Source organism: Pantherophis guttatus, chromosome 1, assembly GCF_059756535.1.
Source record: "Pantherophis guttatus breed Tessera chromosome 1, ASM5975653v1, whole genome shotgun sequence".
NCBI lineage: Eukaryota > Metazoa > Chordata > Lepidosauria > Squamata > Colubridae > Pantherophis > Pantherophis guttatus.
The window spans coordinates 85,184,410-85,204,544 of NC_142063.1; the positions used below are offsets into that span (position 1 = coordinate 85,184,410).

The 20,135-nt window shown below is 36.3% G+C and overlaps 1 protein-coding gene across 1 annotated transcript; it reads left to right on the forward strand.

The window, feature by feature from the left end:
* Positions 1 to 188: 188 nt before the first annotated feature.
* LMO2 (LIM domain only 2) lies at positions 189 to 12,406 on the forward strand. The gene is made up of 3 exons (XM_034417339.3): positions 189 to 1,012; positions 6,319 to 6,534; positions 11,227 to 12,406. The coding sequence occupies exons 1-3, from the start codon at positions 969 to 971 to the stop codon at positions 11,444 to 11,446; spliced, it is 480 nt and encodes a 159-aa protein (XP_034273230.1). The 5' UTR covers positions 189 to 968; the 3' UTR covers positions 11,447 to 12,406.
* Positions 12,407 to 20,135: the final 7,729 nt, after the last annotated feature.

Sequence of the window (20,135 nt, forward strand, 5' to 3'; positions counted from 1 at the left end):
GCCATTAAGAAATCGTGCAAATCTGTATAAGGTAACCCTCTATATTTGGATACTTTGCCGCTAAGCCACGTGTTATCCACAAATGACTATGGAATTAAATTAAAAAGCACTAACTCGTACTCATGAGATAGCTTCCCCAAGCTGCGGGTGCGTGCCAGGAGAAGTCTGGCCCTTTAAGAAACCAACTCAGTCGTGAGAGATGCTGCTGCTGCTCAGGCTTGCTTAAATTCCCAAGTGTCCAGTTAAGAAATAGACAGCTGTCTCTTTAAATGTCATTTCCTCCCATTGTATTTGAATCGTGATCAGGAAAGAGGATGTGAAACCAGAGAGGCTCAGAAGAGAGAGACCATCAGGGTTGGCTTCAATAATGGTATATTAGCAATAATAGCAGCAACGGCGGCCCCGACCCGGGTCATAATGAAGGCGGAGGAGCCAGGGATGCTCCGCGCTACCTCTGCAGTGCAGGAAGCCCTCTCCAGGCAGACGACCTAATCCAGGCAGCGAGCAGACTCCGGGATAAGCACAGCGGTGACAGCTGAGCGCCGGCCGCGAGCGCCAGAAGCAGCAGCAGCAGCAGCAGCAGCAGCAGCGGGCTCTTCCCAGCGGCCAGTCGCGCAACGCGAGCGGGAGGAGCGTCCCGAGGATGGGCGCGTAGCTCCGAAGGGATCGCCTCGCCTGCCCAGACAGCTCCGGAGGCGCGTGCGGCTAGGGGGCCGCGGTCCGTCTCGTCCTTGCCCGCGCGCCGCCGGACCCCCCCCCCCACTCCTCCCTCGGCGTTACAGGCGGGCCACCCTGTGGATGTCATTGAGGGTGGAGGTGCCGCTCTGCTCGCCGCCGCCGCCGCCCACCCCCCACCCCCCCCCGGAAAGGCATTCGGGAGCTGGCAGCCTTTGTAGGGGATAGACCTCGTCACGGACCAGCCGAGAGTCACGACGGCCGTCGCCGCTACAAAGGAGCGACCCCTGCCAATGTCATCATCGGCCATCGAAAGGAAGAGCCTCGAGCCCTCCGAGTAAGTCGCGCCCGCCCGGCCGCCCGCCCGCTCTTTGGGGCTCCTTTACTCAGTGCCAACTTTCCCGGAGGGAGACGCGGTCGCGTTGTGCGAGGCTGAAGGAGAGGGAGGGAGGGAGGGAGGGAACCCTGGCACGGCAGCGTTAGGCGCTGCAGGGGCTGGCGAGGAGGGCGTCGGAGGGCAACACAATAGGGCTGCCGCTTGCTCTTTTCTCTTCGCTTTCAAAGACGCGCCTGCCGCCGCCGCTCCCCTCTTGCGACGGAGTGGGCAGCGTGGCCCTCCGCTTTGCTAGACCTCGTCGGCTCGTGCTGAGCACTGCCTTCTTCAGGGGATGCGCCCCTTTGGCAGGGCTGACAGAGTCCCAGAGACGCGCCGAAGTTCCCCCCATTTTTGACTCGGGAGATAGATAAACTGCCCGAGATCTCAGACTCGCTACCCAGCTCCCTATTGAGAGTAGGAGCTGGAAGGGGACCGGCGGTCGGTAGTTTCTTCTGACCTGGAGGTTTAAGGGAGGCGGCAGCAGCTGAAAGCGATTTCAGAGAGAGAGAGAGAAAGAGAGAGAGAGAGAGAGAGATGGGGAACCGAATACTTGGTGAGAGGCTGAGTGGTTTTTTTTTCCCTTTCTCTCTCCTCGCTGCCTGCCCGGTTTAATGATCTGATTAGATTAGAGTGGTCGAGGCTATTATCAGATGAATGCTCAGCGTCTCAATTGTCAAAATGCAAACCAGTTTGAAACTACAACATGTTGTAGTGTCTCAGAAAGGGCCAGGCGCCGGCTTCATGCCACATTGTTAGTCCGTCCCTCTCTCGATTCGCATAGAAGTTATAAAATGCTCAAAATATTAACAAAATTAAGTAAGGTTTTCTGGTGAATTTCGTACAAGGATCCTGTTACTAAGATTTCCAAAGAATGCTGATATCTGCAATTACTACGATTGTTGGTTACTAAATCACTGGCGTTGAACTTGGGTTTTAAAGCTGCAATAATGCTTTTCATGCTTATTTGGGAATTACTTCTAAGTATATACACGTGCATAATATATGACTATTCTTACCGGATAACTGCAATTTTATTAATTTCTGGGATGGAAAAGTTGTTATCCAATATCCTGCTTTAGTGGAATATAGGTTGTAAAGACATGATCAACTGTTTCATGGAGATGGAGAAATAATGTATTTGCTTATTAAAGTAATACCATGGAGGAGGGAGAAAACATTGGATGGAGGAGGTAGGGAAACTTTAGAAACCAACTTCTAGCCATCACCCATTTGGAGAAACAGGTTATGTTGTTTTCAACAGGAGTTACCCTGAAAGCGCATTGATTAGATCAATAGTTTACTTCATTTGGATAAAATATTTTATATAAATAATGCATTAGAGAAAATTAACAAACCCTTTTTGTATTTCTTACGATTGATTATTCCTGTTTCCTATCTTCCCCTGTACTTCAGTGTTCTGAGTTATACTTTAGGCTCCAATCCTATACTCTGACTTCAGCCCACAAAACTGAATGAGATTTTATTATTAAGGAGAAGTGCTAATTTTCTGTTATAATCAAAACAAGAAACTTATTACTATAGCACCTACAGTCCAAAACATTAAAAAATATGAGAATTTCATTCAGAATTCAAAATCATGGAATGAAAGTGCTTATAAAGCACTTATCAAACAAAAAGGTATCAACTTAAGATAGTGGAAGTAAACTAAAAATGTTAAAAGTACTTCACTTCTTTGTTTTTCTGCTATTTATATGGGCCTGCAAGAAGTACTGGTACCTTTAGCTACTTGATTTCATTGAACTGAGTAAGTGATTTGCTTACCACCATTTTTTAAGTCCGTGGATGCTATCCTAATGGGATATTTTTTTAAAAAAAAAAATTGTGTACAGTATTAGATAAGCAGATGACCAATGTTAAAAATTTTAGTTTTAATCTTTTGGAAACATATACTACTGAACTGTATATGGACAGTCTCCACTGCAAAAGCTAAAAGGATTTAATATAATAATAATTTATAATAATAAATCACATAATATAGAAACATTTGTTTAGAGGTTTGGAATAAAATAGGATATTTGTTTTTATAATACCAATTAATATTTTAATGTGAAGTATCTGAAAACTTGAGCATCTCTCAATACTTAATCATTTACTTCCTGATTAAACTAGAATTTTTTTTTAAAGGTTTTGAAAAAGTGTATTTGTTTTTCATAGAGCTAAAAGATTATAATTGAAAGGGTCTTATTTGGCCACTTTTCTATTCAGTACATTAAAATCAATTCCCTAGTCACTGCAAAAATTAATTTTGATTTAAATTAAAGCAACCCTGACAATTATCTATCCAGTCTCTGTTCAAGGCATCCAGCAAACCACCTTCCAATTAATTTCCCTAAACATTTATATGCGATAAAAATGGTATGTAGGAGAAAAAGAGTCAGAATGAGCATATTTCGTATAAAAATTATATTTAGCAATATAGCCAAAGCATAGGGAGAATGTTATTAATAGTTTGATTAATTTTGAAGAGTTTTTCTCTTCAAGGTTTATGAGCTAAAGGTTAAGTGTGTGTTAAAATATCTTACTTTGAGCTGCTGACTGTGCAGGCTGCCAGTGTTTCACTTGGGAATTAATTCTCAACAGCAGCTATACAATAGAATATCAAGGGAGCAAAGCAGGTAACAGGAAGATAATAGAGTAACATTAAAAATGTCTTACTACTTTCTCTTATTTAATCATGACTTTAGCTCTTGTTTCAGCTTACTGAGGAAGGAACTGCTGTTTAGTAATACAGTAAGTTTCTCCTGTAATCATTCTACCAAATAGTTTTTAACTGAATATTATTCTATTGCTCCTTTGTACACTGCTTTCTGCTCATTTGGGCGGAACAGCAGAATAATAACAGTAGTAGTACCAGTAGCGAGAGCCAGTGTGGTGTAGTAGTTAAGTCACCATGCTAGAAATTGGGAGACTGTGAGTTCTAGTCCTACTTTGGGCATACAGCTAATTGGGTGACCTTAGGCCAAGCTCACCCTCAGCCCTAGAAAAAAGGCAATGACAAACCACTTCTGAAAATCTTGCCAAAAAAACTGCAGTGACTTGTCCAGACAATCACCTGGGAGTCTACACAAATTGTGCCGATTTGAAGGCACAAAAAAGAAAAAAAGAGGAAAGAATATCCATAGTACCCTTCAGTATTATCCTTCCATGAAATTAACAACCTTCAGTGAAATATTTCAAAGGTCTCAGGGTGATAACTAATTCTTTCTTTTTTGGGGAAAGAATTTTTACACATTATAAGGTTTTCATATGATGAAAATGCTACACAGGGTTCAAAGTGAGCATACTGAATGTTACTAATACATAAGAAACTACTGCAGTTGATAAATATTATATGGAATCACACTTTCTATTTACAGTACTTTAGCCAGACTCAGCCTACCCTGCCCTGTATTATCACTGAGGGAAAGTATGAGAGATACTTTCCCTCAGAGAAATTGAGAGATTAGAAATGCCCCCAACCTCCCAGGTTTTACAAAGGCTTAGAAAATTTATGATTTCACAGAGCACATGGGTGTTGACAGAGTAAGAACTGTTAGCTAAATGTAATTTTCTTTGAATTATTTCATTTGACTTTAAACCACATTGATTTTTTTGTTGAAGTGGACACTATTTAAATAATTATATAAATAGCATATTGTTGGTAACCTTCATTTTGGCCAATGCAGAATACTGAATACTATATTTTTATTCAGAATACTGTAAGTTTTTATGAGACCAAAGAGGAAGATCTCATCCTTTTTCACAAACAATTTTTCTATATTTCATTATCAAATATTCAGTATTCCAGAACTGTTTCATTGAACTTTTGGGAGATACAGCCCTTTAGATGTGCCTTTAACTATTATTTTAATGATTCAAGTTTTCAAACTTTATTAAACACAAACTCTTCTCCTTCTTTCTTAGTGGCCCAACTCTAGGTTCTGTTGTTTTTTATTTCCAGAATTTGCTATGAGGAGCAGTGCTTAATATAATTCCATAATATCAATAAGAGCTATGAAGTTGTTTAATTTTCTTTTACTTCATTTAAGCAGAATATTGTCTGTAACATTAAAGTTCCAAAGAAAAAAGATTTGCAGATTCTGCTCTTACAGAATGGGCCATCTACAAATGATAAAATGCAAGCCCATTCACATTTTCTTTCTTTTATGTATTTATTAATATGTTTAAAGGCTTTTTACAATAAATCTGCAATCTTAATTCATCCTAAATGCAATGTTATACTTTGTAAAATCTTTCTGTTATACTTACCAGTCAGTAAAATAAATGTAAAATTTAACAATTTACACGATTACTTTAAGGACAAATAACTTGAGAGTGTAATAATGAGAGTGTAATAATTTTCCACATTAAAATACAGTAATAAAGCAATAATGCCAATGCTTACCTCCATTTCTTATTAAATAATTAATTACAATATTCAGTGCTGTGGTTGGCAAAGTAGGATAGGAAAGCAGGTTAAAAAAAAGGTTTTAAAAATAGAATTGCCCTTAGTTCTAAGATTTTATACAATGTACATTTAATTATTACAGAACAAGATCACATAGGGAAACCATTAAAGACACCCATTTTCACTCAGCTTAGAACTATGACATAGTTTCTATTCAATAAGATGTTGAGATTTTTTATAAGTAGTTGACTTAAAATACCTGCATTTTGTTTATTACAAAAAAATAAAGATGTGTTCCTGATATTAAAGTAATACAACAAAAATAATATGTTTATCAACAAATGCTTTTTCCATTCTTGTTTATCTTTTTATTATGAAGTATATTGCAGTCAATAGTATTTCCTGCACGGAAATACTATAATATTTGTAGTTATGAAATTGGGTTTTACCAGTTGTACAGAACAATATACAGTAAGTTTAGTTTTTTAAAAAATGCTTAATTTATACTGCTTCTGCAATAATGAGGAATGACTAAAGATCATGCAAGCTATTTTAGTCCCACCATCATGGAAGAGTTATCTTAGCTTTTTCTCTCAGTCCTTTTCCAAGTATTCCCACCATCACCACCATTACTCCTCATTTCTGAATGTGTCAGCCTGGAGGAATACAATCCCATTTTAACAAAAAGGCAAGCTGAGATGGTCACAATTTCAAATTCTATACCCCAAGCTATATCCTCATCTACTATTGTAGAAAATATCTGAATCTTCTATACCTAGTTCTCTCTTGAGCAGGATAGAATTTTGGTCCTAATTAGACTCTCTGCAGGTTGGAATGATTGCTTTGATTTGTTTCAAAGGGAGCCAGTGGATGAGGTGCTCCAAATCCCCCCTTCCTTGTTAACATGTGGAGGTTGTCAGCAAAACATTGGGGATCGATACTTCCTTAAAGCCATTGACCAGTACTGGCATGAAGATTGTCTGAGCTGTGACTTATGTGGATGCCGACTTGGAGAAGTTGGAAGGAGACTTTATTATAAACTGGGCAGAAAGCTCTGTCGAAGAGACTATCTCAGGTAAGCTATTCACTCCTCATCCCTTTGCCCTGATGATAGTTTTCTCTCACAATTCTTTAGAACAATGTGTCTCAACCGCAGCAATTTTAAGATGCATAGACTTCAACTCCTGGAATTCCCAGCCAGAGTTAAAGTTCATGCATCTTAAAGTTACTGAGGTTGAGAACCATTGCTTAGAACAGTAGTTCTCAACCTGTGGGTCGCGACTGCTTTGGGGTCGGATGACCCTTTCACAGGGGTCGCCTAAGACCATTGGAAAACACATATTTTTAATGGTTTTAGGAATAATTTTATGGTTGGGGGTCATCACAACATGAGGAACTGTATTAAAGGGTTGCGGCATTAGGAAAGTTGAGAACCACTGCTTTAGAACAAAGCAAGGATGACCTACAAAATTTGAGTACATTGGGTTCAGCTTGGGCTGAAAGAACATATATGGTTGTTTGAAAGGAACTAGTCTCAAAACCCAACTTGGGTAAGCCTTTTGCCAGATTAGCCTGAGAAGAGGAACTCTTTTGGCAAAGTCTGATTTGCTCAAGAGGGACGCTGAAAAAAGATCCCAATCCTTGAAAGTAATGCTAGAACGACAGTGTTACAGACACAAAGAGGAAAAGTGGAGAATCATGACAGAGGGCCTATGAATCTAAGACTGAATAGCAAATGAATGTTCAAGACATGAGGGTAGGGGGATAATAGTATTGCCAATTGCTTTGGGATTTACAAAAAGTATGGTTCAGGATTTCAAATTGATAAAATAGTTCAATAATATTAATTCAAGGCAGAACAACTAATCAGTTGCCTTTATACAGTCTCAATTATTTCCATTAATTTAGTACTCCCCACGCAGTCTTATTTAGCGGGCCACTGATTTCAGTAGGAAAAATATACCCTGGAACAAGAATTATAGTGTGAATAAATTCTAAGTACAAGTAATCTTTGACTTACAACCATTCATTTAGTAACCGTTCAAAGTTACAACGGCATTGAAAAAAGTGACATGATTGTTTTTCATACTTACAACTATTGCAGCATCCCTCGGGTCACATGATTAAAACTTGTATGCTTGGCAACTGGTATGTATTTATCACAACTGTAGTGTCCCAGGGTCATATGATCACCTTTTGCCACCTTCTGACAAGCAAAGTCAATGGGGGGAAGCCAGATTCACTTAACAACTGTGTTACTAACTTAACAACTGCAGTGATTCACTTAACAACTGTGGCAAGAAAGGTCGTAAAATGGGGCAAAATTCACTTAAGAACTATCTTGCTTAGCAGTGGAAATTTTGGGCTCAATTGTGGACATAAATGAAGGACTTCCTGTATGTGTATTGAGCTTCCAATGAACATGCCCTATGGTTTTTTTCTGAACTAAATAGTTGAAAACCAAGCCTAAATGAACAAACAATATAGCATTAATACATTTCAAAAAATTAACCAATATTTAATTATAATGTTAAAATTGCATTACTGCATCAAGATATTTTATTCTCTCTTAATAACTAATTCAGAGTGGAGGAATGGGAATAAAAGTGCTAACTTACTGACTTATTTTTATATTTGTGTACCACTTCTCACTATTTAGAAATCTCAAAGCAGTATACAAATTGCTCCATTTTAAACTTTTTTTCCAGCAACTGTCTTGTTTGAATAAAGGACTAGCTTTACATAACATAATTTGCAGCAAACTTCCAGAATAATTCAATACCCTCAGAGGATTTTATCTTAATTTCATGGCTGAATATTTTCTGAGATGGTAGAAAATCTGGACTGTTAAGTTAATGCATTTCCGTAACTTGTAATTGGGTATGTCCAGACTTTTCACACAACCATGTTTTTTTAATTTGTAATTCAAATATAGTACAGTAAATATAGTATGGTAGTGTAGTGTAATGTATAAGTCTATAGTATAGTATAGTATAGTATAGTATAGTATAGTATAGTATAGTATAGTATAGTATAGTATAGTATAGTATAGTATAGTATAGTATAGTATAGTATAGTATAGTATAGTATAGTATAGTATAGTATAGGTCTGCCACTTTTTAAGACAATATGAGCAATTTCTTTATGTATTGTATTACAAACTAAAAGGTGACATTTAGAAAAACACTCATATCTTTTATTGAAAAAGTTTTCAAATACAAATTTTTCCCTCCTTTCCCCCCCCTCCCTAACCCCCCCTCACCCTGCCCTCCCCCCATGGCTTCTCCAAGATGAAATCCAAATTAATATCATATTATATAATACTTTACCATTCATATCTTAACAGGCATTGTATTATTGCTTTGGACAAGTAAACAGTGACATCTCTTGGAAGGCAAAGGAGAAACATGTATCATTTTCATACTGAGAATTATTGTCCCTGGCCCTATATTTAGTTTACAACAATATTTGAAATTAATATTTAATATGATTAAAATTAATCATATTAACACACAGCATATTTTACTGATATAATAAAATATGTCTAATGAAATATAATCAAAAATATATAATATACATAGTCATTGACTTGCAACCATAATTGAGCCAGGAACTATGGTCATAAATTGTGCTGATTATTAGGCAGATCACCACATGACCATGACTGATATTACAACTGATATTTTTTTGCTGCAGTCATTAAGTGGAGAGGGCAGTTGTGATAGCACTATCAATAGCACTTAGACTTATATACTGCTTCACAATACTTTACAGCCCTCTCTGATGGTTTATAATGTCAGCATATTGCCCGCAACAATTTGGGTCCTCATTTTATGGACCTCGGAAAGATGGAAGGCTGAATCAATCTTGAGCCAGTCAAGATCAAACTCCTGGCAGGCGGCAGAGATAGCTTGCAATATGCATTCTAACCATTACAGCACCATGGCTCAACTGTAATGTGAATACTGTGGTTGTAAAATGAATGCCATGGGCTTTAAGTGAATCCATTGTCTACAATGGGTGTTTTTTGCTGGAAACCAGAAGCAAATGCCAATTTCTGGCAAAAAAAATTGTGGTCACAAAGCTGCAGGACTCTGCAAACAGTGGTAAAAATGGACTAGTTGCCAAGTGCCAAAAATATCATATGAACTTGAGGGGGGTGGAAGTGGAAATGTCTTCAAATCCAAGTCTAAGTCCTGGGGAAGTCTGTTGTAACTTTGACTGATTACTTAATGACCGATCAAAGTTACAATGGACTTGAAAAAAAGTTAAGTCCTGTCCTCAAAGTTATGACCGCCCCATCAACTTCACAGTGATATAGATGCATTCAGATGCTTGGCAACTGGCTTGCATTTACATCCAGTTGCAGCATCCCAGAGTCATGTGACTGCATTTTGCAATATTTTTTTGCCATTTTCCAGCAAAAAACCCACCCATTCTATAAAATGGATTAGGACTTACAGCTACAATTTCCTTAACAAGCACAATGGCCCACTTAAAAATGGTTGTAAAGTCAAGTACGTTGACATAGTGACTTGTCTTATGACTGCAATGATGTACAACCAAAATTCCAGACTAAATGATGGTCGTAAGTAAAGGACTACTTGTATCTGCTTGTGTTAACATATAACCAGGAATTATACAAAGCATGATGGATTTTACAATTCCTCTTTCTCTATTCTGTAATGTGCATAAGAACATGGCACATTTCATGGCACTAAGCATTATTTGTAAAAATACTTTTAAGACCCATCATAATGACCACAGTTCATGTGGTACTGATGTGAAGATCAATCCTAAGCAATCTGTACACCAAACTCATTATCATTCTACTTAATGTTTCCATAAATGTTTGATTTAAAGTCAAATTCAAATTTGCACACCTTTAACAATTCAACTATTTTAATTTTGATTACTCAATGATCAATCAACCTCCAGAGGATTTTTAAGGGTCAATAAGAAGAAAGAAGGCAAATTAAGAATAGAAACAATTTCCAAACTCATTTGAGATCCTACTTTAATATTGGAAAGCTGAGCTGGCACAGTCAGCTGTGGTGCAGTTGAAAATATTGTAACACTTTTTGTTTGCTTGCTTACTTGCTTTGTCAAGATGTTATAGCTAAATTTCTCCATGGATGCTAAACTCTTGTGGACTAGGACATGTCCTTAGTGATCATGGTACTATAGGTAATCCTTATTAGGTGACCATAAGGGAACAGCAAGTCAGTTAAGCAAAGCATTAGTTAAATGAAATTGCTAATGTGCTTACAATATTACTTTAGGAGTCCTTTACAGATCTGCAGAGAGCATAATTACACGGATTAGTCAAAGTTTTTTTATCAGTGTCATAATTGCAAATAGTCATTATTTATTTATTTGCATTCCACCTTTATTATTTTTACAAATAGTTCAGCGGTGAACATACTTAATTCTCCTTTCTTTTCCTATTTTTGCCACAACAACCGTGTAAAGTGAATTGGGCTGAGAGAGGGACAGGCCCAAAGTCACCCAGCTGCCTTTCATGACTAAGGCAGGACTTGAACAAAAATTGAATTAAACAGGATAGTCAATAAATTGGGACTATCTGTATAATTTGTTCCCTCTTTGTGCTTTCTTTTCCTTCCTTCCAGAACTTCAGACTATCCATATGTTTTCTTAAAGCTCTAATAAAATAAGGTTAAATAAATACACTTAGCTTTGTGTTAAATCCACTTTGTTAAAATGGATTATGGAACATTAACCTTGGACCTTTTTTCTCCCCAAAAAGGCTTTTTGGCCAAGATGGTCTCTGTGCCTCCTGTGAGAAGAGAATCCGAGCCTATGAGATGACCATGAGAGTAAAGGACAAAGTGTACCATCTGGAATGCTTCAAGTGTGCTGCTTGCCAGAAACATTTTTGCGTTGGTGACAGATACCTTCTCATAAACTCAGATATAGTATGTGAGCAAGACATCTACGAGTGGACTAAGATCAATGGGATGATATAACTCACTTGTGCCTCATAGTCTCAAATACATTTCATGAGTGACATATAATTTTGGCTATGGTGAGGTTATTGCTCACATCTATATGCTTCTTTAAGGAAGGGGGAAATGGAACAGAATACATAGGCATTGCATCTAATAAAATAAGTGATTGAATAAAAGGCAACATTATTTCTTTTAGCAAATATATTGTGATAATAAACTGACATTATTAGAGGTTTTGATCTAAACTAGAGAACCAATACAAAGCAACAATGGATACTTTTAAAATTAAGTGTGATAGGTAACCTTCTGGATTTATCTTCTCTAACCTGGTACTTTTCAGATGAATCGAGTCTACAAATCCCTAGAAATCTAGCAATTGTTGTCCTAAAACGTCTGGCACATGCTGGCTTCAAGGGTGGCCTTAACACTCACAAACAAAATTGTTCAATAAAATATTGCTTATTTTGTATCTATCTGGAGTATAATCCCAGCACTAATATTAAATGTAAGAGCGTCAGGAGAATTGTATGTCTGAAGAGGAAGGGGCCTCCAAATAAGTGCAGCCCCGCTCCCCTTTAATGATACTCTTTTTGAAAATGAAAATACAATTTTTGTTCCAGTGCAAAAGATGATACCTCATCAGATATAATTAAATCCATGAGAGTTAATGACATGTAACTGGGGAAGGAGGAAAGACTGCAGCCTTAAATGCTAACTATTTCAAATAATGAAGATGGATAGCTACCTTCTGTTAATATTGTTGGGAGGTGAGGAATTCCACTTCTCCTTTCTATACAATAATTTTTTTAAGTTCTTCAACTATTTTATTAGAAAATGTAAATACATTGTTGTATGTAGTAAGATACTGCAGACTTAATTAAATAGACTTGATCTAAGAGTTGTCACATTTTTCATTCAATATTCTGGCAGCTTTTTATTATCATTTTAGTGCAATAAATATATAGTTCTTGTATGGCTTATTTTTTTGTACACAGTATCTTCCTTTGAGCTCAGATTTTGGTTGACAATTTAACAACACTGTTAATCTCACTGTATTAAATAGATTTAAAGGAGAAAATTTAAATCTAATAATAGAAGAGGTTGATTTTCTCAATCTTTTGGGGATGCAACCATTATTTATTCTTTGATTGCTATATGCATTGCAATAAATATTGTAGGTGCCTCTCACATTAATTTGTGATGTGATTAGTCATGACTAATGTCATGAATTATTTGACTCCTCTATGCTCCCTACATACGCCACCTAAAATTATTAGATTATTAAAATGAGATAATGCTTTAGCTGTAATTCCGATATTATTCTTGCATTTTGAGAACAGAAACATTTGCAAAGTGATCCCTGACATGTAGCAATGCGCATCAGTTTTCACATCTTTCCAGAGCAACCTTATTATGCATGATGATACAGAATTAAGTTTTTCAGTATTCAGTGAGACTATATTTTCTACAAAGTATACTTAGGATTGTAATTATTTTTTCTTTATTCATTCTTTAACAGTTACTTTCAAAATGATGAGCTAATGCAGCTTTAATAACCACCCCTTAATTCATCCATGAAGAGTAGATAACTTGCTGTTTTTCTTGAAACTGAAACACAAGTGATTTTTGCACAAAGGCTGTGTGCAATTCAGTCATTTAGTACAATCCCCTGAATAAGCATTAAAGAAATTCTGGTGTAATCTTGCCATTAATTTTATATAAACAGAAAGATTCAGTTATAGCAGAATTCATGGTGATTAATAAGTCATGCTAAAAATACATATTTCCAACAAATCTGATATATTTATTGTGGAGTGGAAGCTCTACCCATCTTTTAAAGAAACAATGTCTTGATGGGATATTATGAGATGGTTTTTAGTGAAACAATGAAACAAAATTGAACAGGAAAGTGGAATTGAAATTGAACAGATTCAGATATCAATCTAAAATGTCTTGGGCATTGTACTTAAATTTGTAAAATCTGCTAGACCACTAATATTTTATTTGGTCTAGTAGGTAGTTACTAATCTGTCACCGTTTACATCTGTACTAAAAAAACAGCTAAATAATTTTGCCTACAGATATAAAGTCCTGATATCCCATACATTCTTGGAGGAAAGAAAACTGACAAGAGAAAGTCACCCATTCTGCAGAAATATCTTATTTACCAAATAAGATAATTTTTCCTTCTGTCCTCCAAAAATTATCTTCAAGTTGAAATCTTACATCAGCTGAAAAGAATTTAAATTATTGAAAAAATAATAGTTAGAATGCAGAAATGGTTGCAAAAGTGGCTGCTGAAAAAACTGACTCCTTAAAATTATATATTGGTTCAGAGAAGATGCTTCTCTTGTGAATTTTAATCCTTTTGTGGTTCTATAATAGGGCTTCTCTCTTCTCTCTTTTCTTGTTCAGTTACTACATACCTACTCTATCCAGGCCATTCCATTTCACTTTCTGTCCCTTCTAGGTATGTCCTCATAGGTATTCTTGTTGTTGTTGTTAGTGGTTTTATTAGACAAAGTATATTTGTGTGTGAGAATGTCAGTGTGACAGAGACCAAAAGAAAGGTTTGTACATCAAAAGGAAAAATAATATTTGTAATATACTGATGAGAATTTCAACTAATTTTAATTCTGTTGTTCTATTTCTTTTTTGTCCTTGGCCTATCCGTTTTTAATTGTGGATTGATAAATAGATGAGGATGTCACCTGCACAGTTTATGAATTATGGTGAGCAAGGATTGGTTTCAGTCAGAGTTAGTAAGCCTAGGTTGGCAAGAAAGGGAAGCTGGCACACTGCAGGGTTTTTTTTGTCTGTCTGTCTGTCTGTCTGTCTCTAACCCCACCCCACCCCAATCTGGGTGAATATAGTAAATAAATTTTCTAGGGAAAAAAATAAGATTTTCTCACAGATTTAGTTATCCTCACATGTCTCTGAGAAGTTAATGAACTTATTAAAATTAACATGAATTGCATTCATCTATATACTGGTTATGGCAAAGTCATGATGAATCATTATTTCCATTGATCTGTATGAAAATATAAAAGAAGCACTATCACAACAAAGGTATTTTGGAGAAATTCATTTTTTTAAGTTTCATTAAACAGCTAATTAAACCATACTAAATGAAGTCAGTTAACAGCGAAACGGACATGGATACTGGATTACATTATATTTTGTCTGAATTCAATACAAGTTTTAAAAGCTTATCCATTTTTTTTATTGTCCCCATTATTCAATGTCATACTTTGAAGATGAGAGCATTACTTGCAGTATTATTTTTTCCTCTATCTCCTTGGTTGGAGAAAATGTACCATAACGAAACATAATGAAACTTTTAAATAGACAGCATGAATGTAGAGCAGTTATTAACATCAGGCTGGCTAAAATAGTTGTCTTTGTGTCTCTGTTCCTTTTCTCAAGGTAACATTGAGTTCTCAAAATTATTGTAGCCTAAGATCACATAATTTGAATTATGCATACAGCAGCACAAAAAACCATCTGCCAAATTCATAGCATACAGTGGTTAGAAAAGAATATTGTAAACATTAATTTATATAACTGCATTCTAGTAATATAGATCACAAATTAAAAACACTTTGGATATTATGTATGTTATCTTCCTGTTCCTGAATAACTTTTCATTAATATACTAGTTAAGTTTTCATCCTAAATTTTAGGCTTACATATATATGCTAGAATATAGATTGCCTAAGATTGAAGTCTTAAAAAAAGTTCATTAAGCCTGTTAATTGGTTATACTGAATTATAATCCAGCAATAATTAGTCACTTCAAAACATATGCATTTAAATAGTAATCTACAAAATTGCTAGCATGGTACGGTATAACAATGTATAGTTGGCATCTCCATATATAGTATGTTAGTTTAGTATTTAACCTTTTTAGTGACTGCCTGCTGCAGTGCAGACAAAATCAAATAGACAATTCATTTTTTTTGTTCACTCTGTAAGAAAATGAAATACTTCATACCTGCTCTGTGACAAAAATAATTTATGCAATAATCAGTGAAAATATTTTAGGCAGAGTTTTATTATACTATGTATTTTTATAATGGAATAATTTAAATTAAAGATAGGTTTATATAAATTAGGCTAGCATGTTGTGATAAGCCAGTCTTTGTCCTATAAACCATTATTTTCTGTATCTAAAAACCTATAAATAAATTTTATTTCTTAATGCTGTTCTTCTGTCATTTTGAAAGGACCCTTAAGGCTCAGTATTTTATAATTTCAGATTAAAATTCCATTTTAATCTAATTTATCTTTTAATTAGATAAAACTGATTTGATTTTAAATAAAGTTACTATAAATTCTTGCTGAATGTTATTGCCTATTGATGTTAAAAAATAATCTGAGACCTTATAACAAATATATGAGTTTCTGTTAAAGGAGGGATCATCAAGAGTCTCTCCAGATTCTTCTTCATATATGAAGAAATAAACACCAAGATCTTAAATTATCTCCTATACAATTGGCAACCAGGAATAAGCTTCATCTAATACCTGTACCTTATATTAACTAAAATCCTAGCCATTGAATTTTGTATTAAAAGTAGTAGTGCCTTTTCCCAGAACTGAGTGCACATTGCTAACAAATAACTTCAAATCTTTAAAGATTTGCACAGCATCATTTCTTCCTGAGTTGTTTGATTTTATAAGAGGGTTAGTATTGGACAGATTTTAGTTCTGAGGAATTTCAACTTTGTCTTTTTGGAAAACACAAGACTTTCTCATGAATTTATGGGCCCCATGAAAACCAAACACTTGTTTCTGGTGATTATGGTCTGACCCATATAGATGACCAAATGTTAGATCTGTTTTTTATGTAACTAAAATATGATCTGAGGGTGGAGGACATTTCCATTTGTTATGTGTCAAGGAGAAGTGTAGAACTTCCATGAATAAATTTGCAGTTGATTGTATGATCAGACCAAAGGCACAAGGAGGTCACTGATGGTGCCTATATGAAGAGAAGACTTCCTCTTTTCACAAACATCTAACATATAGCCCTCCCACACATACAACAAAAAATATCTATCTGGTACGTACATGACATCTTCATAATAATAAAAAAAGAACTAGACGAGACACATGAACAAAACAACACATTACTCTTCCTGGATATCAGCATCATCAGGGAAAATGACGGCAAATAAAAATGCAAGTGTGTTAGAAAACAACCCAATAGATTAACCAAGTGTTCCATTACCAAAGTAACAACCCAGCCTCCTAGAAGAGGAACTGAGTGAGAACATTATTCAGATAAGTACAACTGCATTGCAACAACCCAGAATACCAGAAAAAGGAAACATGCTGCCTCTACCACAACCTCCAACAAAATGGATTCTTACGCAACTTTATCAAAAAGTGCCTGACCATTCAAACCACAATACCACAATCAACAAAAGTTATGAAAATAATAAGATTACAATAAATCAAAACATTTCAGAAACAACTAACAGACTATTAAAATCAGGTAAACCAACTAGTTTTCTGGAACATCTTAAGTAGACAAGAAAAAAAACCAGGAGGGTTTTCCTTCTTTTGCTGTTATATAATATTTCATTAATAAATCTATAAAACTATATTTAAATTTTTTAATTGCCTATTTCCGTCAAGCTGAAGCCAATTACCCTATTTTCATAGCACTCATTTTCAATAGTGAATTTGAACAATGAGACCTTTTCATGGGATTCATTAATCACACTAATCAAGATCTACCTATATAAATGTATGTCCCACAATAGATTTAATAGAATAAGGCATTAAGGTATTGTCTGGTAAAGTGCAGGAGATGTTATATGTAACATCAAAAGAATGCTTTGTATCCAATTGTTGGAGAAGTAGAAGAATCTGGACTAGCTAAATACAATAATGCAAGAGGTAGTTTAAAAGAATGTTATACAAAAAAAATCATTTATTGCTAATGCTTACTCTGAGCAACTGAGGAATCTTACCATGAAAAAGAAGATACTATAAGAATTGAATTTGGAGAAACAGTAGTTTGGAATCAAGTAAGAAATAAGGAAAGGATATGTATTTTTAAACTTACATAGTGACTAATTTTACAAAAGCTCTTTGTGATATTGAAATCTCACTCTCAAGACAAGATCTTGAATAAGGACTTTTTAAAAAATAGACAAATTGAAATATCATTAATGAGAATGTGTACAATGATATATATCAAAGGTACATTCTTTATTATTTTATCAGTGTTTCAAATAAAATAAGTACAGATAGCCTTACAACCACAACTGAACCCAAAATTTATGTTGTTAAGCTAGACAATTGTTAAGTGAATCACTGCAGTTGTTAAATTAGGAACATGGTTGTTAAGTGAATCTGGCTCCCCCATTGACTTTGCTTGTCAGGTCACAAAAAGTAATCACATGACCCGGAGACACTGCAATTGTTATAAATATGAACCAATTACCAAGCATCTGAATTTCGATCGTGTGACCATGGGGATACTGCAACAAGCATAAATATGAAAAACTGTTTTTTTTCAGGGCTGTTGTAATTTCAGTCACTAAATGAGTGGTTGTAAATCAAGGACTACCTGTACGAAAACTAAATCTTTATAGTTCAGTTCACTTTAAGTCCAGTTTCAGTTTTATATTTTGTTACCCAAGTTCAGGCCTGTGCAATAAACGAAATGGGTGTCCTTGTCACATCACTGTATAATCACACAGTCCTTGCTAAAATGCTTGAATTTGTATTAAAAGATAGGAATTGGGGCAAGTGGTTAAGATATCAAAAGCTGCGTCTCAAATGTTCCCAGCTGAAAACCGATTACAGGATCGAGCTCATATGCTTCCCTTCAACATGTGATTCTGACCATTGCGCCATACTAGTCTGTAGAAATTCTGTCATCCAGGTCATAGTGTCCCAAAGATGCTTTTTCAGGAGGCAACTTTCTTCTTTTTTCTTTGAAGATGTTTCGCTTCTCACCCAAAAAGCTTCTTCAGCTTTGACAGGATAGTGGGGAATGGAAGGATTTATATTCCTTGCAGACAGCTGGTCATTTAAGTAATAATTTTAATTAGCAATTTAATTAATTTAATTTAAATTTAATTAGCAATACTTAGTCAAACTAAGTAATTTTAATTAGCAATTTTATGATGTTTGTGTGTCTATATTTTTCTTGACTGTACACCGCCTTGAGTCCTACGGGAGAAAGGCGGTATAGAAATATAATAAATAAATAAATAAATAAATAAATAAATAAATAAATAAATAAATAAATAAATAAATAAATAAATAAATAAATAAATAAATAAATATGGATCCTTTGACTAGGGGAAGTGGCCAGCTTGCCATCACTCATGTTGGGGGCGCCTGTGGTGGCCTGGGTGGGGCTGGGGGAATCCTGTCTCCAGTGGAGGAAGGTGAGACCAGGGAGAGCGCCAAACCCTTGTCTTCCAGAGGAGCCTCCCTGTCCCTCTCAGGCCACATGGAGGACCCCAGACAGCAGCGCAGGCTCTCCAGAGCCCTAGGCAATAGAGGGCAAAGCACCTAGCCTGACCCTCAAACTCCCAAAGCACTAGGACCTCACAGTCCCAAGCTCTGTTTTCGGCTGTGACTTTCTCCTGCCAACAAAAAACGGAGCCCAGGAAGGCGGCGGGGCAGGAAGCCATAGTGTCCTACAATGTTTCCAGGGCAGCCCCGCAGGCCAGATCTAAGCACCTGGATCTGGCCCTCACGCCTTGAGTATGACACCAGTTTTAGAGGGCTGTTGAGGTTTAAATGATAAACCACTTGGAGGTTTATCTGTGTCCTCAGGGTGACCTGAGTAGTGCTCCTGGTTCCTGTAGTCTGCAATTTTTTCCTCTGGAAATCCATTCCTACTCCCACACCATTCAAAGGGTGTTCATCCCAAATTGTATAGCTAAAAGTCTGTAGAGATTCTCAGTCATCCAGATCATGGTTGTCCCAAAGGTGCTTTTTCAGGAGGCAACTGGACTTTATTTTTAAGCTTCTTCAGCTCTGACAGGATAGTGGGGAATGGAAGGGGTTCAGTTCAGTTCAAGCAACCATGACCTGGATGACTGAGAATCGCTACAGACTTTTAGCTATTCAAATTTGAGATGAACCCCCTTTGAATAGTGTGGGAATAGGAATGGATTTCCAGAGAAAAAATTGCAGACTACAGGAGCAGGAGCACTAGTCAGGTCACCCTGAGAACACAGATAAAACCTCCAAGTGCTTCAACGCAACGACCAGCTGCCTGCAAGGAATATAAATCCTTCCATTCCCTCACTATCCTGTCAGAGCTGAAGCAGCTTCTTAGATGAGAAGCGAAACGTCTTTAAAGAAAAAACAAGAAAGTCCAGTTGCCTCCTGTAAAAGCACCTTTGGGACTGCGCCCTACTGTTTATGCTTTAGGATGACATCAAGACCCAACTACTTGCGGCTTAGTGTCGAATTATAGAAAAAAAAAATTCTATAGAATTATAGAATTTTTCTATATAAATTTTTTTCTATTGAATTATAGAGAAAAAAAAAGAGAACTTTTGTACAAAGCCGGGCTTAACGCGAAGGCCAAACTGAGCTTCAATTTCAGTCTGGGGCGACGCTCTTTAAAAAGGGCCCCCCATGGCTTAGTAAGATTAAAAAATTGCAGGCAAACTGTTCATCCCTGATAAGGTACCAAGGGGGGAGGGAGGAGGGCGAGGCGTATTTTC